The sequence below is a fragment of the Microcaecilia unicolor genome, chromosome 2, assembly GCF_901765095.1.
Source record: "Microcaecilia unicolor chromosome 2, aMicUni1.1, whole genome shotgun sequence".
In the NCBI taxonomy this organism is placed as follows: Eukaryota; Metazoa; Chordata; class Amphibia; order Gymnophiona; family Siphonopidae; genus Microcaecilia; species Microcaecilia unicolor.
Window position 1 is genome coordinate 522,474,825 of NC_044032.1, and position 26,713 is coordinate 522,501,537.

A 26,713-nucleotide genomic window follows, 5' to 3' on the forward strand; every position below is an offset into this window, starting at 1 on the left:
TTATCTATTGTAAACTCTGTTGAGCAGGGATGGTCTCTTATGTGTTTGTGTATGGCATTGCTTTTGTCTAATAGTGCTGTAGAAATAAACAGCAGTAATAATAGTATTTGAAGACTAGTAATCAAGTGGACTAGAGTGTTTTGGCATAAAATGTAAAATCCTAAGATGTTTTTAAAAATATGCAAATTATTTTTTGGCAGACAGAGGCAATGATAACTGGCTAATCAGATATGAAAACCAGGATGACGACACTGAAGATTCAGATAAGGTAAAAAGATACTGGATTTTTTTTTTTTTAATGTGCTTGGGGTTCCTTTTTTTCCTTCTATGCATTGTTTAGCTGCCAAAAAGAATAATCTGCAACTCTTTTCTGACAGGAAATAGAAACATATCTTATAGATCAGGTGATCTGTATTGATGCTTCCACAAGAATTTGAGCATGTGCTTATGGCTTCACATATGTATTTCCACCATGTTCTTCGTTGGTGAAAGTGTGCTAGACTACTGCTGCTTCTTGTGCTGTTTATACCTATCCTAGTTATTCCTTCTTCGTGCTGAGTCAGTTTTCTGCCTCTTTCACCCTATGTCTTAAAACATTCCTTGTCAGAGGACATATATAGGCATGATCCTTTGGCCGGTAGAGACAGTTTTTCTTGCATCTCTGTGCCTGAAGCACAAATCTGATGAGTGAACCAAATCTTTGATGTCATGTTCAATTAATTTAGCACTCCTAGATGTTTTAGAAGCAGTCTAGTGACTTTAAATGTGTTAGGTTAATGAAGACAGTTCCTCACAGATCATTTGGAATGCCTCTAGAAGTACTTGGACCTCTGGATGTGATTTGAATGTGAAAGGAAAGGTAGTGCTCCTGTATGCCCTCTAAGAGTACACTGAACTCGAACAGGCCATATCCAAGTTTTTAAAAAGCTCACATAACCATTTTAATTGTACTGGTATCCCGGCCCAATTGATATAATCACCACCGCTCACCCCTCCATCCCCTCCCCAAGGTCACCATCGCTCCCCCTTCCACCCCCCACCCCGAGGTCGCCAACACTCCCCCCTTCACCCCACCAGGGTCGCCACCATTCCACCTCTCCCCCCCCCCGAGGTCACCGCAGCCACTGCTCCCCCCCTCTACTTCAAGTCTCGGCGGCTATTTTGAAGAGCGATCAGGCAACGGGGGAGGGTCAGCGCCGGCAGCAGGCAGGCAAGACTGGGGATCTTTCCTGCCTACCCCGAAGCATTCGCTGGACAACCTGGGTGGCAGGAGGGGGAGGCAGGGGAGAGAGGAGAGTCGCTGGACATGGGTGGCTGGAGGGGGGGCAGGGGAGAGAGGAGAGTCACTGGACATGGGTGGCTGGAGGGGGGCAGGGGAGAGAGGAGAGTCACTGGACATGAGTGGCTGGAGGGGGGGCAGGGGAGAGGAGGGTCGCTGGACATGGGGGACTGGATGGGGGGGCAGGGGAGAGAGGAGAGTCGCTGGACATGGGTGGCTGGAGGGGGGGCAGGGGAGAGAGGAGGGTGGCTGGAGGGGGGCCAGGGCAGAGAGGAGGGTCGCTGGACATGGGTGGCTGGAGGGGGGGCAGGGGAGAGAGAAGAGTTGCTGGACATGGGTGGCTGGAGGGGGGGGCAGGGGAGAGAGGAGGATCACTGGACATGGGTGTCTGCTCACAGAGAGTCTGTGTATCGCACACATACTCTCTCACACCCACACTCTCTCTCACACACACATTGTATCTGTGTGAAACACACTTTCTCTCTCTCTCACACTCACTGTCTCTCAGATACGCAGTCGCACACACTCTCATTCTCGCACACATACTGTCTCACAGAAACACTCGCAACCAGTCACGCACTCTGTCACACACACACACACACACACACACTCGCACATTCACTCTCTCTCTCACACACAGAGACTGATTCTGAAGAACAGATTTCTTTGGATGCTATGGTTACTGTTCTGTTGCGATCTTATATGTGGTCCACGGTCCACTGCAACCGCATATTCTCGGGTGTTGAGGATTTTTTGAGGCTGGTTGCTGCCCACGCTTGGTCTTCATTGCAGGCGTCTGTTCCTCAACAATTGAGTTCTTTCTGCAGGATGGGTTGCAGAAGGGCCTGGCCTTGCACTCAGAGGTGGTGCATTTCTTGCAGAGTGCTTTACTCCTCCGCTTCTGCAACCTTCTCCATGAAACCTCTTTCGTATTCTCAGAGTCTAGCTTAGGGCTCCTTGTCTACCGAGCATTGCTTTGGACTCCTTTTGTTCCTTTGCAGAATGCTTTGCTTAGGAACTTACAAGCAGTGTTCTTGGTCTGGAGTGTCCTTGCTTTCGGTTCCTTCTTTCTTTTCCGGCTGTGGTTTGGCTTTTCTTTTTCAGCCTCTTTCTTACCTCCTTTTGGGAGGGGGATTTTCACGCGGAGTGCACGGCACTTCGTCTTCTGGATGTTCAGAGGGCTCTCCGGTATTCACAGATGTTGCATGTTTTTCAGCATTCAGCTCCTGTCTTTGTCGCTGGTTCTTGCTGTGGGACGGCAGCCTCTGGTCTGATCTGATTTTTTTCTCATTGGATTGCAGATGCTTTGTGAATTTTTTGGAAAGGTTGCATCCCGCCAGTGGCATTCCAGGCTTGTTTCATGAGTTTGCTATCTACTTCTTGGGCAGAACAGGTGCGCTTTCATTATTCAGATGCTGCCTTTGCAGCGGCTGTTATGTTTCAGGGAGCGGCGACTTCCCACCCTACTTAGAGATTGCTTTGGTACATCCCACCAGTTCTTGGTGGGATTCATCTGCTGCATACGCTAAGGAAGGTAAAATTATGCCTTACCTGCTGATAATTTTCTTTCCTTTAGTAGCAGCAGATGAATCCAGGATCCCACCATTTGTCAGCTGCACTTGTTTTGCCTATCTGTTCTTGTCCTGGTCTTTAGTTTCCAAAAAAAAAAAAAAAAAAAGAAGAGGAAGGAGAACAGAAACCACTGAAGAGGACTCCATCGCAGTTGTGGTTTCTCTTAAGTCAGACTGACGAGTTTCTGTTTTGTATGGTTAGTGAGGAAGGCTTCCTGGTTTCTTGTCTGATTCTGCTTGGTGATGAGACATGCACTGAGGTGAAGGAGGAGCTGGCTGTCTGGTATCACTGCTTTCAGCTTTGTAACCTCGATCTCCACCTGCTGGTAGATGGACACAACCCACCAGTTCTTGGATTCATCTGCTGCTACTAAAGGAAAGAAAATTATCAGTAGGTAAGGCATAATTTTTCCTTCTTATATATTATATGTCACCAATAGCTCAGAACAGTTTGCAATGGGTAATTAATCCAAAACCAGCAGCAAACATAATCTAAAATAATAAAAAAAGTACACTGAATGGCTCAGTCTGAAAGAAGTATGAAGCCTAAGCATGTTATACAAGATCATGGTGTTACATTAAAAATAGCAGTTCAAAGCAATAGCGAGTGAACAAGAAAAATGTCTGAATGGGTAATTGATACTAGGAGGAAAGATATTTTCTGTATAAACAGCACTTCAGTAATTTGTGAAATCTCAAGTAATTGTATTTGCATTTTAGTTCAGATGGCTTTGAATTATATAATGAAACTGCTACAACATTAAAAAGTTTAATGGGGAGGAAAGCCTGAGTGGATGGTCGGGGTATGGCAAGCTTATTGATGTGAAGCAAAATATGACGATGACTTGTTTGCAGAGAAATCAATGATGACATATATTACTAATACTACTACTACTACTACTATTTATTGTTTCTATAGTGCTACTAGACCAATGCAGTGCTGTACACTAAATATGTAAGAGACAGTCCCTGCTCGACAGAGCTTACAATCTAATCAAAACAGACAAACAGGACAAATAAGGGATAAGGTTATTACTTACAGACATGGGTACTGAACAGAAGAGTTAAAAGCAGCCTCAAAAAGGTGGACTTTTAGCCTAGATTTGAATACAGCCAGAGATGGGAGCTTGATAAACTGACTCGAGTCCGTGCAGTATTTTAAAAGCCAAAAATAGGATTTTAAACTCCATTTTAGCAATCAGAGATAACCAATGGAGAGATTTTAAGAGCAGTGTAATTCTGTCATATTACGATTTAAGTAGAAGTACTCTTGCTGCAATAGCCAATCCTTATTAAGGAATTTTTGGAAAGTACTGTGTAGAACGGGAAAGGGGATGGGAATTGATATACATCGTTTCTGTGGTTACAATCAAAGCAGTTTATATATTATATACAGGTACTCATTTTGTTGTGACTTGCCCAGAGTCACAAGGAGCTGCAGTAGGAATTTAACCCAGTTCCCAGGCTGCTGCACTAACCATTAGGCTACTCCTTCTAGAGTGATCAATTTTGGAGAGAACAAGAGCATGAACAACTTTTTGCATATCATTCAGAGAAAAATAGGACTGAATTTGATGCAGATGTAGTCAGATGTTTGATATGACAATCACATCACTGGTTGAATTGGTGTCAAGCCAGATCCCCAAACTACGTACTATTGGTTGACGTTTTAGATTTACCATCTAATATTGGATTTTGAGAAGGAAAAATGGAAGATTTTCCTTTCACTCAAAGCATAGTTTTTTCAGCATTTAATTTGAGTAAATGCCTAGCCAACCAGCTAGAGATTTTAGAGAAACAAAAATTGTGATCAAATAAATCATGCAGAGTTGTTAAAGGAAAAATAATTTGAGTAATTTACCCGGTGAAGTGTTTAAAAAAAATGAACAAAATTATGGATAAAGAGGAAACCTGAGGTACACCGCAGCCAGGAGAACAAACAAGGTATTTCCCCATTTTTAACAGCATTGTTTTTAATACATAATAGAAATCGAATACTGCAGATTCAGTGTGTGTGGGGGGGGGCAATATCTGGAAAACAAAATTGTGGTTTGCAATGTTTGGTTGTCTATTTGAAGCTGTTAATTTTGTTGTCCAGTAAATATAATATTACAAAAAACCCTGCCAGGTTTGAACTTAGAAGGGAAATGTCAACGTTTATATTTTCAGGGTGCTGACATCCTATTGTTTAATTGCAATCTATCTCCTTAATGGAGGGTTGCAGACTAATATTGAATTATGTCTTTATCAGTCACTGTTACCTTAATTTGGCATCCCATTGTCATTCTTTGGTTTTTATCTGCCCTTTTAATATGTTTGCCATATACAGCCAAATTCCTTCCTTCCAAAGAGCCCTTTGCGGCTTGTTTCTAGGATTATCTTTTCTTTGTACTAGGTGTTTTATCTTGTACTGTATGTATTTGAAAACAGCCCTTAACTAGTTATTGCTAGGACCATACCAAGCTATTGTGATCTTGGGCAGGTCACTTAACCCTCCATTGCCTCAGGTACAAACTTAGATTGTGACCCCTCCTGGGACAGAGAAATCTCCAGTGTACCTGAATGTAACTCACCTTGAGCTACTACTGAAAAAGGTGTGAGCAAAATCTAAATAAATAAATAGTTGTATGCTCTGTGACTTGTCCACTTCGCCTCCACGGCTGCTGCTGCCAATGAGAGAAGTAATTTTTGTGCCTCGTATTTTCAGTTTGTCCATACTGCTCAGACAGCCCTTGGTACATTGCCAGTTTACCTGTGTGACATATTCCTGCTTGCCATATAGAAAGTTTTATGTATGGATCCAGTTAACTTGGATATCATTTCTGCCTTTATCCCTTTTTTGGTTCAGTTAGAGATTTTGGTAGCTATTAGGAGTGGGTTAGGGTAAATGGTTTTTGTCATATAAACGGTGTAAATTTCATAGATTGCCTGCTAAAATGAACTTTTTTTTTTTAACCCTCCAGGGTACTGACTGGACTGGTAGTAAAGAGCCTATAATTAAAATTGCTGCTATTGACAATGGTCTGGCATTCCCATTTAAACATCCTGATGAGTGGAGGGCCTGTAAGTATTTCCAAGCCCACTGTTTAATAGTTTTAGAGGTAGAGAACTATTTTTGGGATGATTTATCTTTTATTTGGAGGAGTTGTTAAATTAATCATTAATCAGTACAGCCTTTCCTTAAGAAGTTGGGTAAGTACTTGTTGAGGTTTTTTTGTGTGTTTCAGTGTGACTTCTTCCTTTTCATGTTTACTTGATACAAAATCTACACAGTTTCTGTCTTGTGAACATTTTAGGGACATAAAGACATTACCAGAGTGCTAGTAAGGGAAACTGATTCTCTGATGAAGCAAATCGCCTAATCACACTGGTGGATGATGACATTTAATGGTATCAATAAGGAACCTGTTTTCCAGGAAAAACTTGAATGTCCCCACTGAGAAAATGTGACTAGGGTCCCTACAACTGCACACCATGAAATGAGTTGCTTTCCACAGAGAGCAGTGAACACATTTTGTCACTTAAATCTTCAGTTGTTCCTTTTTTTTTTTTCTTTACAGAATGAGCATCCGCCCCCCACCCCCACAAGGAAACACATTCCTTAATTTGTCTCTCGTGTGCTAGTTTTTTCATTGCTTTCAAAAATTTTGATTTTTTTTATACTTTGTTGGTAAGTAACTATTTCTCTGTGATGTATGGTAGGCTTCCCAAGCCAAGAAACTCTGTCGGGTATTTGCAGTTCAAAATTAATTTAATTCCAGACACTTGTATTTTGCTTTTACCATTTGATTTCAGAGCAAGTAACAAAAACAAGATAATGATAGGTTACAACAGGTTTGTAGGGGAGATAAACTCTCTGTAGTACATGCATTGCATATAGGTGTACAGTGCAGGTTTGTGCTGTTCTCCAACACACACATTAAATTCTTCTCACATAATTAAAATCTCATCAAAATACATATCGCAGGTGAGTAACTTCGCCTTACATGTCAGCATTTAGGGGTGGCCGATTACACTGTCAATGGCTGGTGTAAATGTCTGTGATTAAATGTTGCTGTTCATGTAAATGATAGTATTCAAGAATATTAGCACGCAAGTTCTATGCATACCCTCCTTGTGCCCTTCCCACTTGGATAACCCCCTTGTAGATATGGGTTATAGTTTTTATGTACTAGTGCCCAGATGATCAAAGCAAATGCAGGCGCTAGAGGCCATTAGCGCTGAACTAGCCTCCCACGTTTGATTACATCCCAGGATTGCCAGCTCTGCATGCTAAACAGGGACATTAGTATTCCTCTAGCTCAGAAGATATTCACAATAGCTCAAATGACAGAGAATAAGCCCTCAGAAACCTGTCACACTTGGTGTCAGGTTTAAAGCCTTATTTCCTTGTATTAGTTTACGTATTTACTCTAGCCAGTACTGCAGTTTTTTTTCCCTAGTTTTCAACATTAGTATTCCTCCCCATTGCTTAGCGGGCAGGGTACCAAACTAGTTCATAAATCCTATGCATGCTCAGAGCTGGCTTTACGGTTTACAGAGCATTGGGGAGGAATGAGGAACCCTGTTCAACATGAATCTGCATACTAGTAGGCCCCCCATCCCCCCAACAGAAGAGCCACAGCCCTCTCCCCACAAGGGACCCGATCTCCAAACCCCTGACAGGAGAGCGTTGGAGGTCCGGTGGACCTCCAGCCCCCATCTGGTGGTCTAGCGTGCCCCCAGGTGGTCTAGAGCAGTGTTTCCCATGTCCGGTCCTGGAGTACCCCCTTGCCAGTCAGGTTTTCAGGATATCCACAATGAATATGCATGAAAGATTTGCATATAATGGAGGCAATGCATGCAGATCAAGTTCGTGCATATTCATTGTGGATATCCTGAAAACCTATCTGGCAAGGGGTACTCCAGGACTGGACTTGGGCAACAGTGATTTAGAACAGTGTTGCCCAAGTCCAGTCCTGGAGTACCCCTTGCCAGATAGGTTTTCATGATATCCAAAATGAATATTCATGAGAGATTTGCATACAATGACAGCAGTGTATGCAAATCAATCTCATACATATCTATTGTGGATATCCTGAAAACCTGACTGGCAAGGGGGTACTCCAGGACCGACTTGGGAAACACTGCTCTAGAGACCCCACTCCCTGGTACCTTTAGATGATGGAGGAGGGAGTAGCACTCCCTGCTCCTTCCAGCGCCGCCTCCAAAATGGCAGCACCCTGTCCTGTCCAGTGCATCGTGGGATGTGCTGGGTGGGGCTTCATTACCATATAAGGGAGTTTCTTCTGTCAAGGGGTGGGGAGGGTTAGGGGTCAGGTCTCTTGCAGGGAGGGGGTCAGGTTTCTTGCAGGGTTTCGGGGAGACACTAGACTACCAGGGCCTCTATCTTGGGGGGTGGTGGTTGAGCGGGCTGGAGGTCCACCAGACGTCCAGATCGCATTGGTGTTTGGCAGGTCTGGGCTTTTTTTTGACAGCCCGGGCCTGTCAAACAACTTCTGCAGGAGGATTGTGCCTTGGGTGCATGCCCAGGCACAGTCCTCCCGCAGAAGTAATAGCATGCCTAAATTTGCATGCTATTAGCTTTGATCATAGGGGTGTTATTGCCTCATGTTGTTATGGCTCTAATTTTAGAGCTCTGTTTGAACAGCGTGGGACTTCTGATCATCGGGCTGTAGGTGTCTAGTATAATAGCTAAGTGCAGTTAAGTGTGTAATTGTAAATTAGTGCCAATTAGCAGCAATTTCATGCAAATTTTACTTAAAAACTAGAGTGCAGTCACTAAGCATTTAATTTTCAAAAGGGTAGCTCTTTGATAAAATGAAGAAAATGGTTATAAAAATGAAAACAGCTCAGCTGCAAAGGTTAGGACTTTAAATCGGGCATTGACGTTGTTTAAAAAATATCATTTTGGAAGCCCAGATCAGATGTGTACCACATATTAGTAAAGATAGAAAGAGGAACAAATGACAGCCAGCATGGTTAAAGGGAGAAATGAAAGAGGCTATTAAAGTTAAAAGAACTTCTTTCAGAATGAGGTCAACAAAAAGCAACATAAACACTGGCAAGATAGATTCAGAGCACTGATAAAGAAGGCCAAAAGAAAACCTGCCTTGGAGGCAGAAATTCGTAGTAATAATGGTTTCAGGTATATTGGAAGCAGAAAGCCTGTGATTGAATCCATGGGACTGTTAGATCACCAAGGAGTAAAAGGGGTACTCAGGGAGGACAGGGCCATGGCAGAGAGGCTGAATAAGTTATTTGTCTCAGTTTTTACAGAAGATGATGTTCATTCAGAGATGGTTTTCAAGGGTGATAATGCAGAAGAACTAAAAGGAATCTCGGTGAACCTGGAAGATATAGTGAGCCAAATCTGGCAAATTAAAGAATGATAAATTACCTAGACTGAATGGTATACAGGGTACTGAAGGAACTCAGATATGAAATTACAGATCTGCTGTTAGTGTCGGCGTACCTCAGGGTTCTGTTCTTGGTCCCCTCCTCTTTTCTATCTACACTTCTTCCCTTGGTTCATTAATCTCATCCCATGGCTTTTCCTACCATCTCTATGCTGATGACTCCCAAATCTACCTTTCTACCCCTGATATCTCACCTTGCATCCAAACCAAAGTTTCAGCGTGCTTGTCTGACATTGCTGTCTGGATGTCTCAACGCCACCTGAAATTAAATATGACCAAAACTGAGCTTCTCATTTTCCCCCCCAAACCCACCTCCCCGCTCCCCCCGTTTTCTATTTCTGTTGATGGCTCTCTCATTCTCCCTGTCTCCTCAGCTCAAAACCTTGGGGTCATTTTTGACTCTTCTCTCTCCTTCTCTGCTCATATCCAGCAGGTTGCCAAGACCTGTCGTTTCTTTCTTTACAACATCCGTAAAATCCGCCCCTTTCTTTCCGAGCACTCTACCAAAACCCTCATCCACACCCTTATCACCTCTCGTTTAGACTACTGCAATCTGCTTCTTGCTTGCCTCCCACTTAGTCACCTCTCCCATCTCCAGTCGGTTCAAAACTCTGCTGCCCGTCTCATCTTCCGCCAGGGTCGCTTTACTCATACTACCCCTCTCCTCAAGACCCTTCACTGGCTCCCTATCCGTTTTCACATCCTGTTCAAACTTCTTCTACTAACCTATAAATGTACTCACTCTGTTGCTCCCCAGTATCTCTCCACACTCGTCCTTCCCTACACCGCTTCCGGTGCACTCCGCTCCATGGATAAATCCTTCTTATCTGTTCCCTTCTCCACTACTGCCAACTCCAGACTTCGCGCCTTCTGTCTCGCTGCACCCTACGCCTGGAATAAACTTCCTGAGCCCCTATGTCTTGCCCCATCCTTGGCCACCTTTAAATCTAGACTGAAAGCCCACCTCTTTAACATTGCTTTTGACTCGTAACCACTCGCCTCCACCTACCCTCCTCTCTTCCTTCTCGTTCACATTAATTGATTTGAGTTGCTTAATTTATTTTTTGTCTATTAGATTGTAAGCTCTTTGAGCAGGGACTGTCTTTCTTCTATGTTTGTACAGCGCTGCGTACGCCTTGTAGCGCTATAGAAATGCTAAATAGTAGTAGTAGTGTTCTGTAAACTTTTTTTTAAATCATCCATAGTACCTGAAGGTACGAGGGTGGCCAATGTAACGCCTATTTTTTAAAAGGGATCTAGGGGTTGATCCAGGAAATCACAGACTGGTAAGCCTGACATCAGTGCTGGTCAAAATAGAGGAAGCTATTATAAAGAAAAAAAATCATGGCTTAATGGGACAGTCAACATGGATTCATCCAAGGAAAGTCTTGCCTCACCAATTTGCTTTATTTCTTTGAATTCGTAAACATGTGGCTAAAGGTGAGCCGGTTGATATAATGTATCTACATTTTCAGAAAGCGTTTGACAGAGTCCCTTATGAGAAACTCCTGAGAAAATTAAAAACCCATGGTATAAGAGCCAATGTTCTGTTGTGGATTAGGAATTAGTTGATGGATAGAAAACAGAAGGTAGGGTTAAATGGCCAGTTCTCTCATTGGAGAAGGGTGAATAGTGGCGTGCCCCAGGGATCTGTACTGGGACCTGTGCTATTTAATGTTTATTAATGATCTGGAAATGGGAATGAGTGAGGTGATTACATTTGCAGAGGACACAAAACTATTCAAAGTTGTTAAAATGCATGTGGATTGTGAAAAATTGCTGGAAGACTGGGCATCCCAATGGTAGATGAGATGTAATGTGGAAAAGTGCAAAGTGATGCACATTGGGAAGAATAATCCAAATCATAGTTATTTGATTCTAGGTTTCATATTAGGAGTCAGCAACCAAGAAAAAAAAACTAAGTGTCATCGTGGACAGTACGCTGAAACGTTCTGTCCAGTGTGTGGTGGTGGCCAAAAAGGCAAACAGAATTCTAGATAATATTTGGAATAGAAAATAAGACAAAGAATATTATAATGTCTTTGTATTGCTCCATGGTGTGACCACACCTTTGAGTATTGTGTGCAATTCTGGTTGCCGTATCTTTAAAAAGATATAGCAGAATTGTAAAAGGTTCAAAAAAAGGGTGACCAAAATAATAAAGGGAATGGAACTTCTCTCTTATGAGGAAAGGCTTAAGAGGTTAGGACTCTTCAGCTTGGAAAAGAGATGGCTGAAGGGGATATAATAGAGCTGTACTGAATACTGAGGTATAGAATGGGTAAACGTAAAGCTATTTTTTTCACTCTTTCAAAAAGTATAAAGACTAAAGGAAGTTACGTGGTACTACTTTTAAAACGAACAGGAGGAAATATTGCCATGAATGGGAAAGCACGGGGTACAAATGTAACAAAAATAAAATAATTTTTTTTCACTCAGTGATTAGTTAAGTTCTGAAATTCGTTGCCAGAGGATGTGGTATCAGCAGTTGGTGTATCTGGGTTTAAAAAAGGTTCAGACAGTTTCCTGGAGGAAAAGTCCATAGTCTGCTATTGAGATAAAACATGAGGAAAGCCACTACTTGTCCCTGGGATCTGTAGCATGAATCTTGCTACTATCTGGGATTCTGTCTAGTACTTGTGACCTGACTTGGCCATTGTTGGAAGCAGTATACTAGGCTATATGGCCAATTGGTCTGACCCAGTATGGCTATTCTTATGTTTTTATTCTAATTCAAGTTATTACCTATTATTGGTTGTTATTGTTGATTGGGCCGTAGGTTGCAAGTTAACTTACACATGTAACTGCCAGTAATCCAATAGCTATGCACACAATTTTATGCCCAAGATTAAAGAATTAAGCTTAATATTGATGTTACTCAAGATCCTGACAGACCTAACATTTGAATTTATACATTTCTGTTTCTAGATCCATTCCATTGGGCATGGCTTCCTCAAGCTAAAGTTCCTTTTACCCAGGAAACCAGAGATTTGATTCTCCCTCGTATCTCAGATATGAATTTTGTGCAGGATCTTTGTGAGGATCTTTATGAACTATTTAAGGTGAGTAGTTTAGGATTAGGAATAAATAAACTGCAGGCTGTTAATGCTGAAATGACAAGTTAGTGAATCCAGTTCAAGAAGGGAAGTTTTACACCAGTCCTACACAGTGCTTTTTTTGTAGAAAAAAAGGTGCTGGTACTCATTATGGGCGTGGTCACCACATATGGCGCCACCCGTATGATAGCCACACCCCTTATACCAGCTATGGCGCATATAAACAGACATCATTGAAAATATTATACTAGTATAGGAGAACAAAATAACATGATTTTTTTCATTATAAATAATTTCTGTAAGCTGTTACAGCTCCAGTATACCCAGTGCAAAATAAGACAGCAGATGTAAGTTCTCAAATTGGACATATTTCAAACACTAAATGAAAATAAGGTTTCAACAGTTTTTATTAATGAAGCACAAAAATGGTGTTTACATAATGTAAGTATCAGTACAATCAACCAACATACACTAAGTACGATAATTGTGCGATAATACTCATCTTCATTAATCTTTTAACTTTATCCCCACCCTCCTTTTTTATGTTACTAATAGTTAACATTTTAATCAACATGGTCTATTAACAACAATTTATCAACAACTCCTTTCCCCCATCTCTTTCCTTCCACTAAAATGAAAATAAAATGATTTTTTCTACCTTTGTTATCTGGTGACTTTGTTTTTCTGATCATGCTGGCCGAGTATCTGATTCTGCTGCTGCTATCTGTCCTCTTAACTCTGTTTCCAGGGCTTCCTTTCCATTTATTTCTTTACTTTCCGCCTTTCTTCTTCATTTCTTGCCCTATATCCATAAGTAAAAGCTGGGTCCTCCGCAGACTTGACTGTCCAGTGGATCCAGCTTCTGCCTATTTTCTCCATCCATGTGCAGTTTTTCTCCTCTCTTCCTTTTCCCTCATTTCATCTCCTTCATCTCTCTTCCCTCCCCTCTATGTCCAGCAATTTCTCCTCTCTCCCTGAGCCCTGTCCTCCCATCCATATCCATCCATACCCATCTGTCCCCTGCCCCCTCCATTCATCCCTATCCAGCAATTCCCCTCTCTCCCTGAGCCCTGCCCTCCCATGCTCTTCTGTCCCCTGCCCCCTCCATTCATCCCCATCCAGCAATTCCCCTCTCTCCCTGAGCCCTGCCCTCCCATGCTCCTCTGTCCCCTGCCCCCTCCATTCATTCCTATCTAGCAATTTCCCTCTCTCCCTGAGCCCTCCCATCCATGCTCCTCTGTCCCCTGCCCCCTCCATTCATCCCTATCCAGCAATTCTCCTCTCTCCCTGAGCCCTGCCATCCATGTCCAGATGGTCCTTTCTCCTTTGCCCTCCCGCTCCCATGTCCAACTGCCTGCCTGCCTACCCTGGCGCCATCTTCTCCCCACAAGGATCCTTTTTCTTTTATTTTAAATTTACCTGACCTCCAAGTCCGACCGCATGGGCAGCAGCATCACTGAAAGTGCTTCCCTCCCGAGTCCCGACGTCTCTAGCAGAAGTTTCCTGATTTGTTCATTCTCAGTGTCGGACACTGAGAATGAACGAATAAGGAAGCTTCTGCTAGAGACGTCGGGACTCGGGAGGGGAGCGCTTCCAGTGACGCTGCTGCCCACGCGGTTGGACTCGGACGGAGGTTAGGTAAATTTAAAATAAAAAGGATCCTTGGGGGGAGAAGAGGGCACCAGGGCGGGCAGATAAGTGGCGGTAAGCATGGCGCGGTGGCGCCCTCCAGAGGTTGGCACCCCCCTGCCATGCTTACCTTGCTTATCATGTCGGACCGGCCCTGCGGCTCCAGCACACCACGCCCCTGGGGGACTGAGAGGAAGTGCAGGGCAAAAAAAAGGTGCCGGTACGCCGTACCGTTGCATACTGGCACAAAAAAAGCACTGGTCCTACATGTCTGACACCATCATACTAATATATTACAGTACATGTCATATTATAGAAAAAGACTACAAATATCAAAATGCATGGAGATATAAATATAAAATCCAAAGCATTCTTGTAGTGGGTCATTTGGTAACTCTGTTAATATGCATAAAAATATTTGGAAGGGCTATCTGACTAGCATCTGATAGTACTGTCATTACTGTGTTTTTAATTTAGTTCATCCAGCAAACAGCTTCTAAATTGTGTTAAACCCTAAAATCTAAACACCCACAAAAAGCCTTCAAAATAATTTCACCCACTTGATCAAACATAGATGGAAGAGAGTCACTTAATGCTATCTGACCCAGCCCTGTAGTTAAAAGTTGGTGGGAGTACAAGATTGTTGCCCTCTTGAGAATGCCAAGACCACACACAGTTTGTTTGCCTGACAAATAATGGGTGATGAAGAGAGAGCAGATCCCAATATGCAGTTAAAAAGTCCTTTATTGATGAAAATAACTGTTCTGCAATGGCAAAAAGAAGCAAGTGATTCAATAAAGATAGACACTTGTTTTTTTTTGCCATTGTAGAACAGAATACCCGACACATGGTCTTCCTTTCTCCCCCTAATGGGCTGCTTCAGGGGGTATTACTGCAAATATAGCGCATAAATTATAAAAATCCAAATTAAAAATCCAAAAATTACATCATAACACACAATACTTAAAAAGAATCATAACACACATATACATGCGCATATTGTGGGGGAACCCTCTTATGTAGTAAGTACAAACAAACAAACAGAACATAATAGGTATTTATATAAAGATGCTTGCATAATGTAATTACATATATTTTCCTTAGTGATGAGTGTCATTGCTGCCAGAAGCATTAACCAAGACTTGCAGTGTACCCAGTGTTTAACTAATGCTAGATATCTATTCCTATTCAGTCAATATATACCTGTACACTAGTCAAATACACATCTGCTGGCAAACCTCCCTCCACACACATATCACAAAACCAGTTGCACTGTGAAAAGGTTTTAAAAGGAGATGAAAAAAATACTTTAAGAAAATCTGGCTTTCAGAGTTTGAGTTTAAAAAAAAGTATTTCTTAAATCACTTTTTAAAACCTTTTCATAGTGCAGCTGGTTTTTGTGGAGGTAGTGCGGACTGGGGTTATTTTATTTAAGATATTTTTAGTTGCCTCGTCTTCAGTAAAATTTGAGGTGGTGTAGAAAAAAATAATAAAACTGATGAAAACATAAGCATATAAAGCAGACACAAACAGAAAAACAGTATATCAAAATGGATCAATTGTATGGAGAAAACCTCACAGAGTGGCAGTTGCATCTACCAACACTTAATTTACTTTGCAGACTGAGTTGTCCATTTGGTCTTCATTTACTGTTGTTATGTTACAATCAGGCTCATTTTCGAAAGAGAAGAACGTCCATATTTCAACATAAATCGGAAGATGGACGTCCATCTCCCAGAGACGTCCAAATTGATATAATCGAAACCCGATTTTGGACGTCTCCAACTGCAGTCCATCTCAAAGACTTCCAAATTTCAAGGGGGCATGTCGGAGGCGTAGCAATGGCGGGACTTGGGCGTGCCTAACACTTTGGATGTCTTTGACCCATAATCGAAAAAAGCAAGGACGTCCCTGACGAACACTTGGATGTTTTCACCAGGCTGTGTTTTTTTTTTTAATGAATAAGGCATTAAAAGGTGCCTGAAATGACCAGATGACCACCAGACGGAATCGGGGATGACCTCCCCTTACTCCCCCAGTGGTCACTAACCCCCTCCCACCCTAAGAAAAAAACTTCTAAAATATTTCGTGCCAGCCTGTATGCCAGCCTCAGATATCATACTCAGGTCCATGACAATGCATGCAGGTCTCAGGAGCAGTTTTAGTGGGTACTGCAGTGCACTTCAAACAGGCGGACCCAGGCCCATACCCCCAGCTACCTGTTAAATTTGTGGAGGAAACAGTGAGCCCTCCAAAACCCACCACAAACCCACTGTACCCACATCTAGGTGCCCCCCTTCACCCGTAAGGGCTATGGTAGTGGTGTACAGTTGTGGTTAGTGGGTTGTGGGGGAGTTTTGGGGGGACTCAGCACACAAGGTAAGGGAGCTATGTTCCTGGGAGCGTTTTATGAAGTCCACTGCAGTGCTCCCTAGGATGCCCAGTTGGTGTCCTGGCATGTCAGGGGAACCACTGCCCTACAAATGCTGGCTCCTCCCACGTCCAAATGGCTTGCATTTGGACGTTTTTGACATGGGCGTCTTTGGTTTCGAAAATCGGCGAAAGTCAAAAATTTCCATGTCTAGGGACGTTGAAATTTAAGGATCTCCTTGGAATTTGGACGTCTCTGATGGTATTTTCGAAACGAAAGATGGACGTCCATCTTGTTTCGAAAATACAGTTTTCCTCACCCCTAGATTTCGATGTTTTGCAAAGACGTCCAAATCACAACTTGGACGTTTCTTTCGAAAATGCCCCTCTATTTAACCAACAGCTAATTTGACTTACTCTCTCCTACACTCAGCTTACTTGTTAAAGGCTATGGAGACATAAGCATGTTTGTAAACTGGTTGAGGAATCAGTTGTGGGATTTCTTCATGTAGTGATTTGGAGATAGATTTGTTTATTTGGAGGAGGCTTTGTTGCACATTGGGGTGGATTTTAAAATATGGACAGAATATGCAGAACAGGAGTTCACAATTAGAAAGTGTCTAATTTTGATATGATTGTCTTAGAAATTTACTTGTATTTTAATTTTGTATTCTAAATACTGAAATTCTTTAATTTTTTATGTAAATGAAGACTGATAAAGGATTTGATAAGGCCACATTTGAAAATCAAATGTCAGTCATGAGAGGACAGGTAAGGTTACTTCTCATATATTATTTGTTATATAAAAGATGCAAGAAAAAAAAGTCTGTTGGAGCTCAAGTGTTAGTGTGTGTGCTTAGCATGTAGTATTTGGCTTCCTTACAGTGCACACAGTAATGCTAAACAATTAACATAAAATCAACCTATGGAAGAAGCACTTTAGTTTTTTAAAATTTATTTTTATTGAAAAATTTTGAGTTACATAATGAAGGAGAAAACTTTTTGGGTACCTAAACTGTAGTTCCTTGAATTGAAAAGATTTATATAAAAGAGAAGCAACATGTGAAGAGAACATTTTTTTTGAGAAAAGATTCTAATAACTAATTACTGCAAATATATATTTACTTTTGAACATTTCAGAGTATGTTATAGTTGATATCAGGAAAAAATAGTGAGGCAAGTTTTTTACATGTTGTAATTGTGTAAAGGATTTTTAAAGTTAACTAAGAAACCAAATATTGGATTTTTGCCAGATGGGCCAATTGTATTTTTTTGTTTATTAGGCTATTAGAATTATTCCAGATTGCCATGTTGTAATCTTTATCTTTAATTCCTTTTTTATTCAACAACTGTACAGTCAACAATCCAGTTTAGCTTGTATTAATATATACAATATATGGATTAATAATATAGCATAAAAGACATAATTTTGTTTTATAATTTTCTCCCCCTCCCCCGAACATATTCTCAATATTTGTTAACGGTAACATTAGCCAACCAAACTTTTAACCCTCAAACCCCCTTTAAAAAAGAGGAAAAAAGAAGGAAATATAATCTCCAGCCAGCCCAAGAAAACCTCAGTATTTCTCCAAAGTATTCACCACCAAATGCGTTCTCAGGGAAAATAGAGTGAAGCTAACAGTCCCAAACCAATAAGAACTTTTTCATTTTCTTTAGTACTAGTAAAAAAGGCCCGTTTCTGACACAAATGAAACGGGCGCTAGCAAGGTTTTCCTCGGAGTGTGTATGTTTGAGAGAGTGTGTGTGAGAGTGACTGTGTGAGAGAGAGGGAGTGAATGTGTGAGTATGTGTGTGTGACAGAGAGTGTGTCTCTGAGAATGAGAGTGTGTATCTGAGCCACAGTGAGTGAGAGAGTGTGTTTCATACAGAGTGTGAGAGAGTATGTGTGTGATACACAGACTCTCTGTGAGAGCGAGAGTGTATGAGATCGAGAGAGTGTTTGAGAGTGACTGTGTGACACAGAGAGAGTGAATGTGATACAGTGTGAGACATAGAGTGTGTGGTAAACAGTGTATGAGAGTGAGAGAGACACTGACTGTGAGAGAGAGTGTGTGTGTGTGACAGAGATACCTCCCCCCCCTCTCTGTGGTGTCAGGACCCCCTCCCCCTCCCTTTCTGGTCCCCCTCTCCCCTCCTCTCAGGTTTTTGGACCCCCCCCTCTGGTCTCAGGACCCCCTCCTCCCCTCTCCCCCCCTCTCCGGTCTCAGGACCCCCTCCGTGGTCTCAGGCCCCTCCCATGCCGCCCTCGCCACCATGCCCCCCCCCCCCCGAGGTTGCAGCCGCTCACCCCTCCACCCCCACCCCAGGGTGCCACCGTTCCTCCCCTCCACCCTCCCCCCCCCCCCTAAGGTCGCCGCCACTCCCTCCCTCCATCCGAAGTCAGCTCAGCTGCCATTTCCGGCCACTGCTGCTTCTCCTGTTGAGCAGCAGCGGCCGGTACAAAAACAAAAGAACCAAATTAAACCTGCAAAAATGCTGTTAAAAAGGAAGCGGGGCACCGCAGGCAGCCATCGGCTGTCAGCTCTGAATCCACTCTTCCTCTCACCTCTCACATCACTGCCCCTGGAGTAGAACCCCGAAGGAGTACAGCGACGTGAGAGGAGGAGCGGCTGCAGAGCTGTCAGCCAATGCCTGATGGCTGCCTGCGGTGACCCGCTTCCTTTTTTAAAGCATTTTTTCAGGTAAGTTGCTGTTTTTGTACCGGCCGCTGCTGCTCAACAGGAGAAGCAGCAGTGGCCAGAAATGGCAGCTGACGTCGGACGGAGGGGGGGAGCGGCGGCGACCTCGGGGGGTGGAGGGTGGAGCAGTGGCTGCGGCGACCTTGGGGGGGTGGAGGGGCGGCGATCTCGGGGGGGGGGGGGGGCGTGGCGAAGGGCTGAAACTGCTCCTCCCAGCGTTCCAATGTTACGAACGCAGCCAGAGACATTGGAACGTTGGGAGTGCAAATTATTATATTAGATGAACGTTCGATGAAGCTGCCTGGGGCCGGGCCCGCACTGCTGTTGCTTGGGCTCTCTGGATGACGTCATCCAAGGCTTCAGTCCCAGGCACAGCCAATCAAAATGGAGGCACAGGCCCCCAGGCAGCTTCATGGAATGTTCATGGTGCACATAATTAGCTCCCCTCTAATTGTCACTTTAAGCCTATCCCATATCATAGGCCAGGATGTCTCACCTGGCATAAGATCAAAGTACTGTATGATGCCTTTCATTAAATTGTTCAATTGCTGAACCACATCCTCATGTTGGAGTTCTGTTGGACCCTGTAATACGACCCAGCTTCATTTTAGCTACTTTGGGGAAAAGCATCTTTCCCAATTGAATACAAATTTAGGCCCCTCGCTCATGGTTTTTCTTTTGTGAATATGAGGTGTTTGTTTAGCTTTTCTGCTTTTTACTCATCATTCCCCTTGTGTCAGTCTTCATCATCTTTCAGTTTGAGAATTCCTACTTATGGATTTCCTCCTTTCCTTGACACACCTAAAGAAAGTCCTATCACCTCCTTTTATATTTCTGGCTAGCTTCCTTCCTCATTTCATCTTTCTGATTTCTGTTTGTTTCTTTGAACTTTACCTGATATTCTTTTCTATGTTTCTCCTATTGTGATCCTTTGTACTTTGTGAATGCTAGCCTTTATTTTGTCAGCCATCTCTTTGGAAAACCATAGTAATTTTATTTTCCTTTTTCATTTATTTACCTAATCTAAGTTTTGCACCTGTTTGCTTTCATAACAAAGCCTGTCTAAAAGCTGCTCCAAGGCAGGAGGCATTTTGGAACTCGTTACTAGCTTTGGAACTTGTTACAATTCCTGGAGGAAAAGTCCATAGCCGGTTATTGAGATAGCAATGAGGAAAGCCACTGCTATCCCTGGGATTGGTTGCATGGAATTTTGCTACTGTTTGGGATTCTGCCAGGTTGTGACCTGAATTGGCTTCTGTTGGAAGTTTCAAGTTTATTAAAAATTTGATATACCGCCCATAGGAATGACCTGAGTAGTGTACATTATAAAACAAATACATTTTTAAAAAAGGAACACCAAAATCAGATACATAGTAACATAGTAGATGACGGCAGAAAAAGACCTGCACGGTCCATCCAGTCTGCCCAACAAGATAAATCTCCCTTCAGTCGTCTTTCCTCCAAGCTGAAGAGCCCTAGCTGCTTTAGACTTTCCTCGTAGGGAAGTCGTTCCACCCCTTTATCAAAAAGCTATATGCAACAGATCAGTCCAAGATTTCTCACTTGTCATATAACAAAAATATATATTAAAATTCTACTGTCACCTCAGTAACAGCAACATCAAGTCCCTCCCCTGCCATATACTACAAAGCAACTAGATGCTGGTGAAGAACTAAAAAGGTACCAGGGTGTGTGTGTAGTTAAGAGACCCCTGATCACCTGGGGGGAGGGAGGGGGAGATATTGAGAGGCTTCAGTTGGTGAGGCTTGGGAATCCCCACCAGCCACATCACAGCTATACCCAGGGCTTTTTCTGAGGGGGTACTTGGGGGTACTGAGTACCGGCACCTTTTCCATTGTCTGCTAAAATTGACCCATGGACCCCAACTTTTAATGAAAGAGCTCAGACCCTTGTCATAGATTCTTTGACAGGTTGCAGGGTCCTGGCTATTGTGGGGTGGGTGAGCACCCCACCCCTAAAGGGTGGCCTAACATTTGAGTACCGGCACCTTCTTTGCTAGAAAAAATGCACTGGCTATACCACTGCTGGATGAGCCTGAATTCAAAGTGGGTGGGCCTGTGCCCGATTGCTGGTCTTCCCAGCTTCCAGGCAGTGGTGGATGCAAAGGAAACACAGGCTTGCCATCTACACCAAATTTTTTTGTGACACACCTCCCACCTCTTGGGGACACACTGGTTTAAGAACCACTGTTATAGAATAGTGACTCTAAAAATGAATGCATAAATTTCAATTAGTGCCAACAGTTGTTAGCACCCAGTTATCTGAACTGATTGGCTCGCTAAGCAATTAAATTGCATGCCCAAATTATGTGGCCTAACATTAAATGGATAATGCAATTTTAATTAAACTTGAAATTTATCAGTTAAGTTCAGAACTACATATTCAGTGGTTCAACTTAAAACAGACAAACTGGCTACAAATCTGCTTACAGATGTCTGGATAACTTAATCTGGGTCACCTGTAAAGGTTACTCCATATTAGGTTGTGCCAAATATCTGACCCCCATGGTTGTTTTAGATCCAAGACACATGCATTCCTCCATTTTTTTTTTTTTTTTTTGGAGCATACCTCCTCATTGAGGATGATGCAGAAAACTACCGCAGTCTGCACCATGTGGTTAACGAGCAGTTTACCTGCTTGTTGATGGCCGTTGAATGTTTAAAGGATTTCTGCGTTGAGGTTTACTCCCACGGTAGACATCGGTGCACAGCATATTAAAATGCATACTAAAGAGCCTATTAGCTACCCTGCAGCAATGCAGGGCTGGGTGCTGATGCCTACCATGGAGGCTCAATAATAGAAATCTACCGTCAGGTTTGAGGTGGTGTACTACTACTATTTATCATTTCTATAGCACTACAAGGCACACGCAGTGCTGTACAGGGGCTAATGCTGACCACAGGGGCTCATCTATCTCCAGTCTGCCCCACCAAAGTTTAAAATAATGTCCCTCCAGCATCCTCCCCCCAACAGGATCAGCCCCCTCCTGCCCGATTCAACCTGACCTTGTTCCTTCCCCCTCTCCCACCAATATTAAAAAAAAAAAAAGAAGATTTTCCTTGGTGTCTAGTGGCCCTCCCACTCACCAACTTGACTGGCACTAGCCACCCTCTCCCCTCAACATGACCAACCCCCTCCTTTCCTCCCTCTCTCCCGACCTAAAAACATTGCCCTGGTGTCTAGTGTTTTCCATAAAGAAAAAAAATTACAATACCCCTACTTTAAACAAGGCAAGAACAATGCCCACTCGCTCCTGCCCCCTGGCCATCATCTCCAAAATGACAGTGCCCTGCCTCACACGATGAATCCTGGGATGCACCAGGCGGGACCAGTCTCTCATATAAGGCAATCCCTTAAATGGCAGGCCTACCCCACACAGTGCGTGCCAAGATGCACTACACAGGGCAAGGTGCTATCATTTTGGTGATGATGCCGGGGACTGGAACAAGAGGGCATCACTCCTTCCTCGTTTAAGTAGGGGCCTGGAAGTCCCCACTAGACACTAGTGACTTTTTTTTTTTTAAGTTCAGATTAGGTAAGGAGGGGTGGGCAGTCATGTTGGGGAGTGGGAGGGCCAATCGACACCAGAAAATCTTTTTTAATATGGGAGTCGAGAAGGGAGCAAGGTCAGGTTGAATTGGATAGGAGACTAGGGACATTAGAGGCTGATGAACGTCACTCTTTTTGTGAGTGCCTGGGCCAAAACTGCTGCTCAGAATGGGTGACATTTCAATGGGGTGATAGGAAGTTAGTCCCATCGCAAGCAAAACAGGAAAAGCTGCAGCCTCTGCGAAGATCTGTGAGGCCTGTCACTGGCAGAAAAAAATAAATAAAGGCATAGCTGCAGCGAAGATTTGTGCTGTCTGCTGGCAGGAGCCAAAAGCCATGTCAGAGTGGAGGATCCAACCCAATGTTTAAATAAAGGGCACAGGAAGCTGGGGTGCAGAGAATGGGTTAACAGCAAAAAGAAAAGACATACATATTGCCTGATACACCCCACCACTGTCACCCATCCTCCAGGCATTCCCACAAATGTACACCTACATTCTCCACAACGTCTTCCCTTCCTCTCCCCCCCTCCCCAATACAGCCCCTGCTACCCTACCAAAACACACATCTCTCTTCCCAATGTGTGCCCCACGGAAATGTCCGAGTTGCAAATGAAGGAAGGAGAAATGCACCACTCTCACACTATAAGTGTGCATTTTTCAGTTTGCTCAATTTCTGAGATATATCAGACAGGTCTACCAGATCCAGGAAAGAATAAAAAAAGATAACATATAAAGAGCCAATTATAACCTAACATAACTCATTACACTAATACACACCTCAAATCTCTCATTTCACAGGCCACATCAAATACAGGCAGCCTGGTCCATACCGAGAAATCAGCGAATAGCACAGGAGAAAAGCAATTATAGCCAGCAAAGCTACACACCAAAGGCATCTTGAAGTTTCTAGTAATTTCTTAAACATTACTAGAGAACCCTCCAGTCACAGATAAAAAGGCATGGCATTCCAAAAAACTGGACCAGCTATACTAGCCATCTTAGCTCGTATTGTTTCAAGACTATTTGGAAAGACAGAACCACCAACTGAATCTGAGAAGCAGACCATAAAGAGCGTACAGGCATATAAGAGGTCGTCAGGTCTGACAAATAAGATGGAATACCTGTAGAGTAGATCCTAAGTATCAAGCAAATAATTTTATAGTGGATACTGGGCAAGATGGACCATCAGTATGGCCCTTCTGATGTATGTGTATGTATGTATGTATGTATGTATGTATATATGTATATATATATATATATATATATATATATATATATATATATATATATATATCTGGTAGAAATCTGTACATATGTGGATATTGCATAAAATATATGCCTGATTCTCTGCTTATTGGGGAAGCCTACACATTATTGTATAAAAGTTGGCATGCTGTTTTCACTATGACTATATCTTTGAGCAATTTTATAAAAACCTATTTTGTTCAACTTTTATTACCCCGATGGAACTCTTAAAGAAATATTTTCACGATATTCTGGGATTTACAAAAGACAATTTTCCACCGCTTGCGAAAGCATATTATATAAAAAGAAATGTGAGAACAAATGTTCAAATGCTTAGAGAGGATTTAAATATTACCGAAATCCTAGAGACATCAGTGGAATCTGAAAGAGCAACTCTGCTTGTTTCTTTTGTTTTTGAATTAGACAAAATCAACGTTTTGAAATTATATTTTCAACATATGAAAGAAGTTTTCATGGGTGCTACGATAAATATATTTCCAGATTTGTCTAAAGAAACTCAAATGAGAAGGAAGGAGCTCTTGGTGTTTAAACCAAGAGTGGTAGCCCTAGGGGCAACCTTCTTTGTTAAATTTCCTAGTAAATGTTTGATAAGTTATGAAAATAATAATTTCCTATTCACTGACCCCAAGAAACTTCAAAAATTTGTAATAAGTAAAGAAAGGATGAGAAACCCCCCGGTAGAAGCTAACCAGAATAATGCTGCTGCCTGATTGTATTGTTGGTATGCTCTCTGCTCTAATAATAGAATGTAATTGCTGAATTTTATTTTACTTTCATCTTGGATCCATATGTTGTGGTCAAAAAGTTTTTATAGAATTTCCTGGTGACTTGCTATATTTTTTTTCTATATGTTAAAATTCAGTTATTTCTGATAACTAATTCATGTTTGAATGTTATAAGAAAATTAATAAAGAAATTAAATATAAAAAACCTATTTTGAGCATGTAAAATGCTATTCTGAGACCTTGCCAGGTACTTGTGACCTGGATTAGCCACTGTTGGAAACAGGATACTGGGCTTGATGGACCTTTGGCAACATTTATGTTCTTAATTATAAAATTACTATCACTGACTCACCTCTGTGCTTGATTTTTTACACAAAGGCATAGTAGTTTGATTCATCTCTGAATTTTATTTCATTGCAGATGCTAAATCTTACTCAGGCTTTGAAGGATGAAAAAAGTCCAATTCAATTAGCTCAGATGCCTCGTGTAGTTGTGGAAAGAAGCTGTAGTGGAAGCCAAGGTCGAATAGTTCATCTCAGTAATGCATTTACACAGACATTTCATTGTAGGAAACCTTTTTTTTCCTCCTGGTAGGAAAAAACTGCAACTCTCTAAAGCCTTTGCAATAATAAGAACCTGCTATGGGCAGAAATAACTCTCAGCTGCCAAAACTTTATATAGTTTTCATCTTTTAAAATGCTGTATTTTGAATGTAATTAAAGTTTACAACACACTTGTCAAAGTCCAAAAATTGTTTAATTTTATGTCAAAGAAGATTGCAATGTATAGAATGTATTTTTATAAAATAAATTATATGTGGATTAATACTACTTAAATGGACAATTTACAGTTTACATTTGCTGGAATAATTCTGAATATAGAATAAATGTTCCATTTTTATAGTGTAGGATATACTTGTGAAAATGGACTTGCCTCTTTTCATATGTTTAATGAAGGAAGAATGTCATTTTCCTTTTCAGAGTAGCCTATTCGCTAGATACGTTCTCTGATAGGAATATAATGGTTTTCATAGCATAGCATATTAGACAAAGGTTAGGGTAGAGTTTTTCATGTGTTTAAAACTTCACAGAAGTGCTGTGTTAAAGGTTTGGATTTTATTTTAGATCTTATTTGAAGACCAAAATATCATAGATAAAATGTTGCTTAAATTACAAATGAAACAATTTAACATTAAGGCAAGCCTCAAGAAGTTGTCTTTCAGTTTAGGAGCCAGCCCAAAAACTTACAAACCAGCAGCTGAAGTTTCTCTTTTCCCCAGGCCTTTCCCCACCCAAATGTTGTCACTACTGAAGTTTGAGTATGAGTCAGTGCAGGGAATCCTCTCTGAGGTATACAGCAGCTCTTTTAGAAACTGATTGATTGACAAAGGCTGGTTCCTGTACCACTGTACATAACTGGTAGAAGCTAGTAGCTTCCCTTCTCCAAATATGCTCTCAGCAGTATGTTAGCACCCCTTTACTTCTTTTGCATTATTATAGTCCTACCCCATCTCACTCACTCTTATGGTACCCCATCTCCCTCCCCTTATGTATTTCCCATCAAGGTAACTAACTATACCTCTTCCCCAGGCAGCTAGTGGATGTAGTGTATCTCCCAGACTACACCTTGTCATCTGTTTCTCTTCACCTTGATGTAAGCTGCTGCTGCTGCTTCTATCACTGCTGAAGAGGCTATAGTTTTTGCTCAGTTTGCAGTAGTACATTTGAGTCACATAGAGGGTCTTTTACTAAGGCCCGCTCATGGTTTTGGCGTGTGCTAAAATTGTGGGCGCGCTAAACGTTAGAGACGCCTGTGCATTCCTATGGGCGTCTCTAACATTTAGCGCGCCCACAATTTTAGCGCGCACTAAAAACATGAGCATGCCTTAGTAAAAGATACCCATAGTGCAGGAACTTCCATCTGGACAAGAGACCAGCTGTGAGTTCCTGCACTGTATGGCTTAAATGCACTGAGCCAAACTGCTGTGGTTCCAGGAAATGCAAAACACAAATTACGATCGGGGACGTGAAATTCTGGGTACCTGAGACTTGTTGAACCCTGCATTAAGATACATTTCATGAAATGTTCCATTTGCTTATTTGTACACATATGTTTTAGGTTTAGTTA

At 42.2% G+C, this 26,713-nt stretch overlaps 1 protein-coding gene across 2 annotated transcripts in view; it reads left to right on the forward strand.

The window, feature by feature from the left end:
* Positions 1–26,367, forward strand: part of PI4K2B (phosphatidylinositol 4-kinase type 2 beta) — a 101,927-nt gene extending 75,560 nt beyond the window's left edge. For both annotated transcript variants that reach the window (XM_030191247.1, XM_030191248.1), the window contains 5 exons: positions 201–268; positions 5,814–5,913; positions 12,198–12,331; positions 17,036–17,095; positions 25,007–26,367. In XM_030191247.1, coding sequence (XP_030047107.1) covers positions 201–268; positions 5,814–5,913; positions 12,198–12,331; positions 17,036–17,095; positions 25,007–25,180 — 536 coding nt within the window. In that variant the 3' untranslated portion in view covers positions 25,181–26,367. The remainder of the gene's footprint in view (positions 1–200; positions 269–5,813; positions 5,914–12,197; positions 12,332–17,035; positions 17,096–25,006) is intronic.
* Positions 26,368–26,713: the final 346 nt, after the last annotated feature.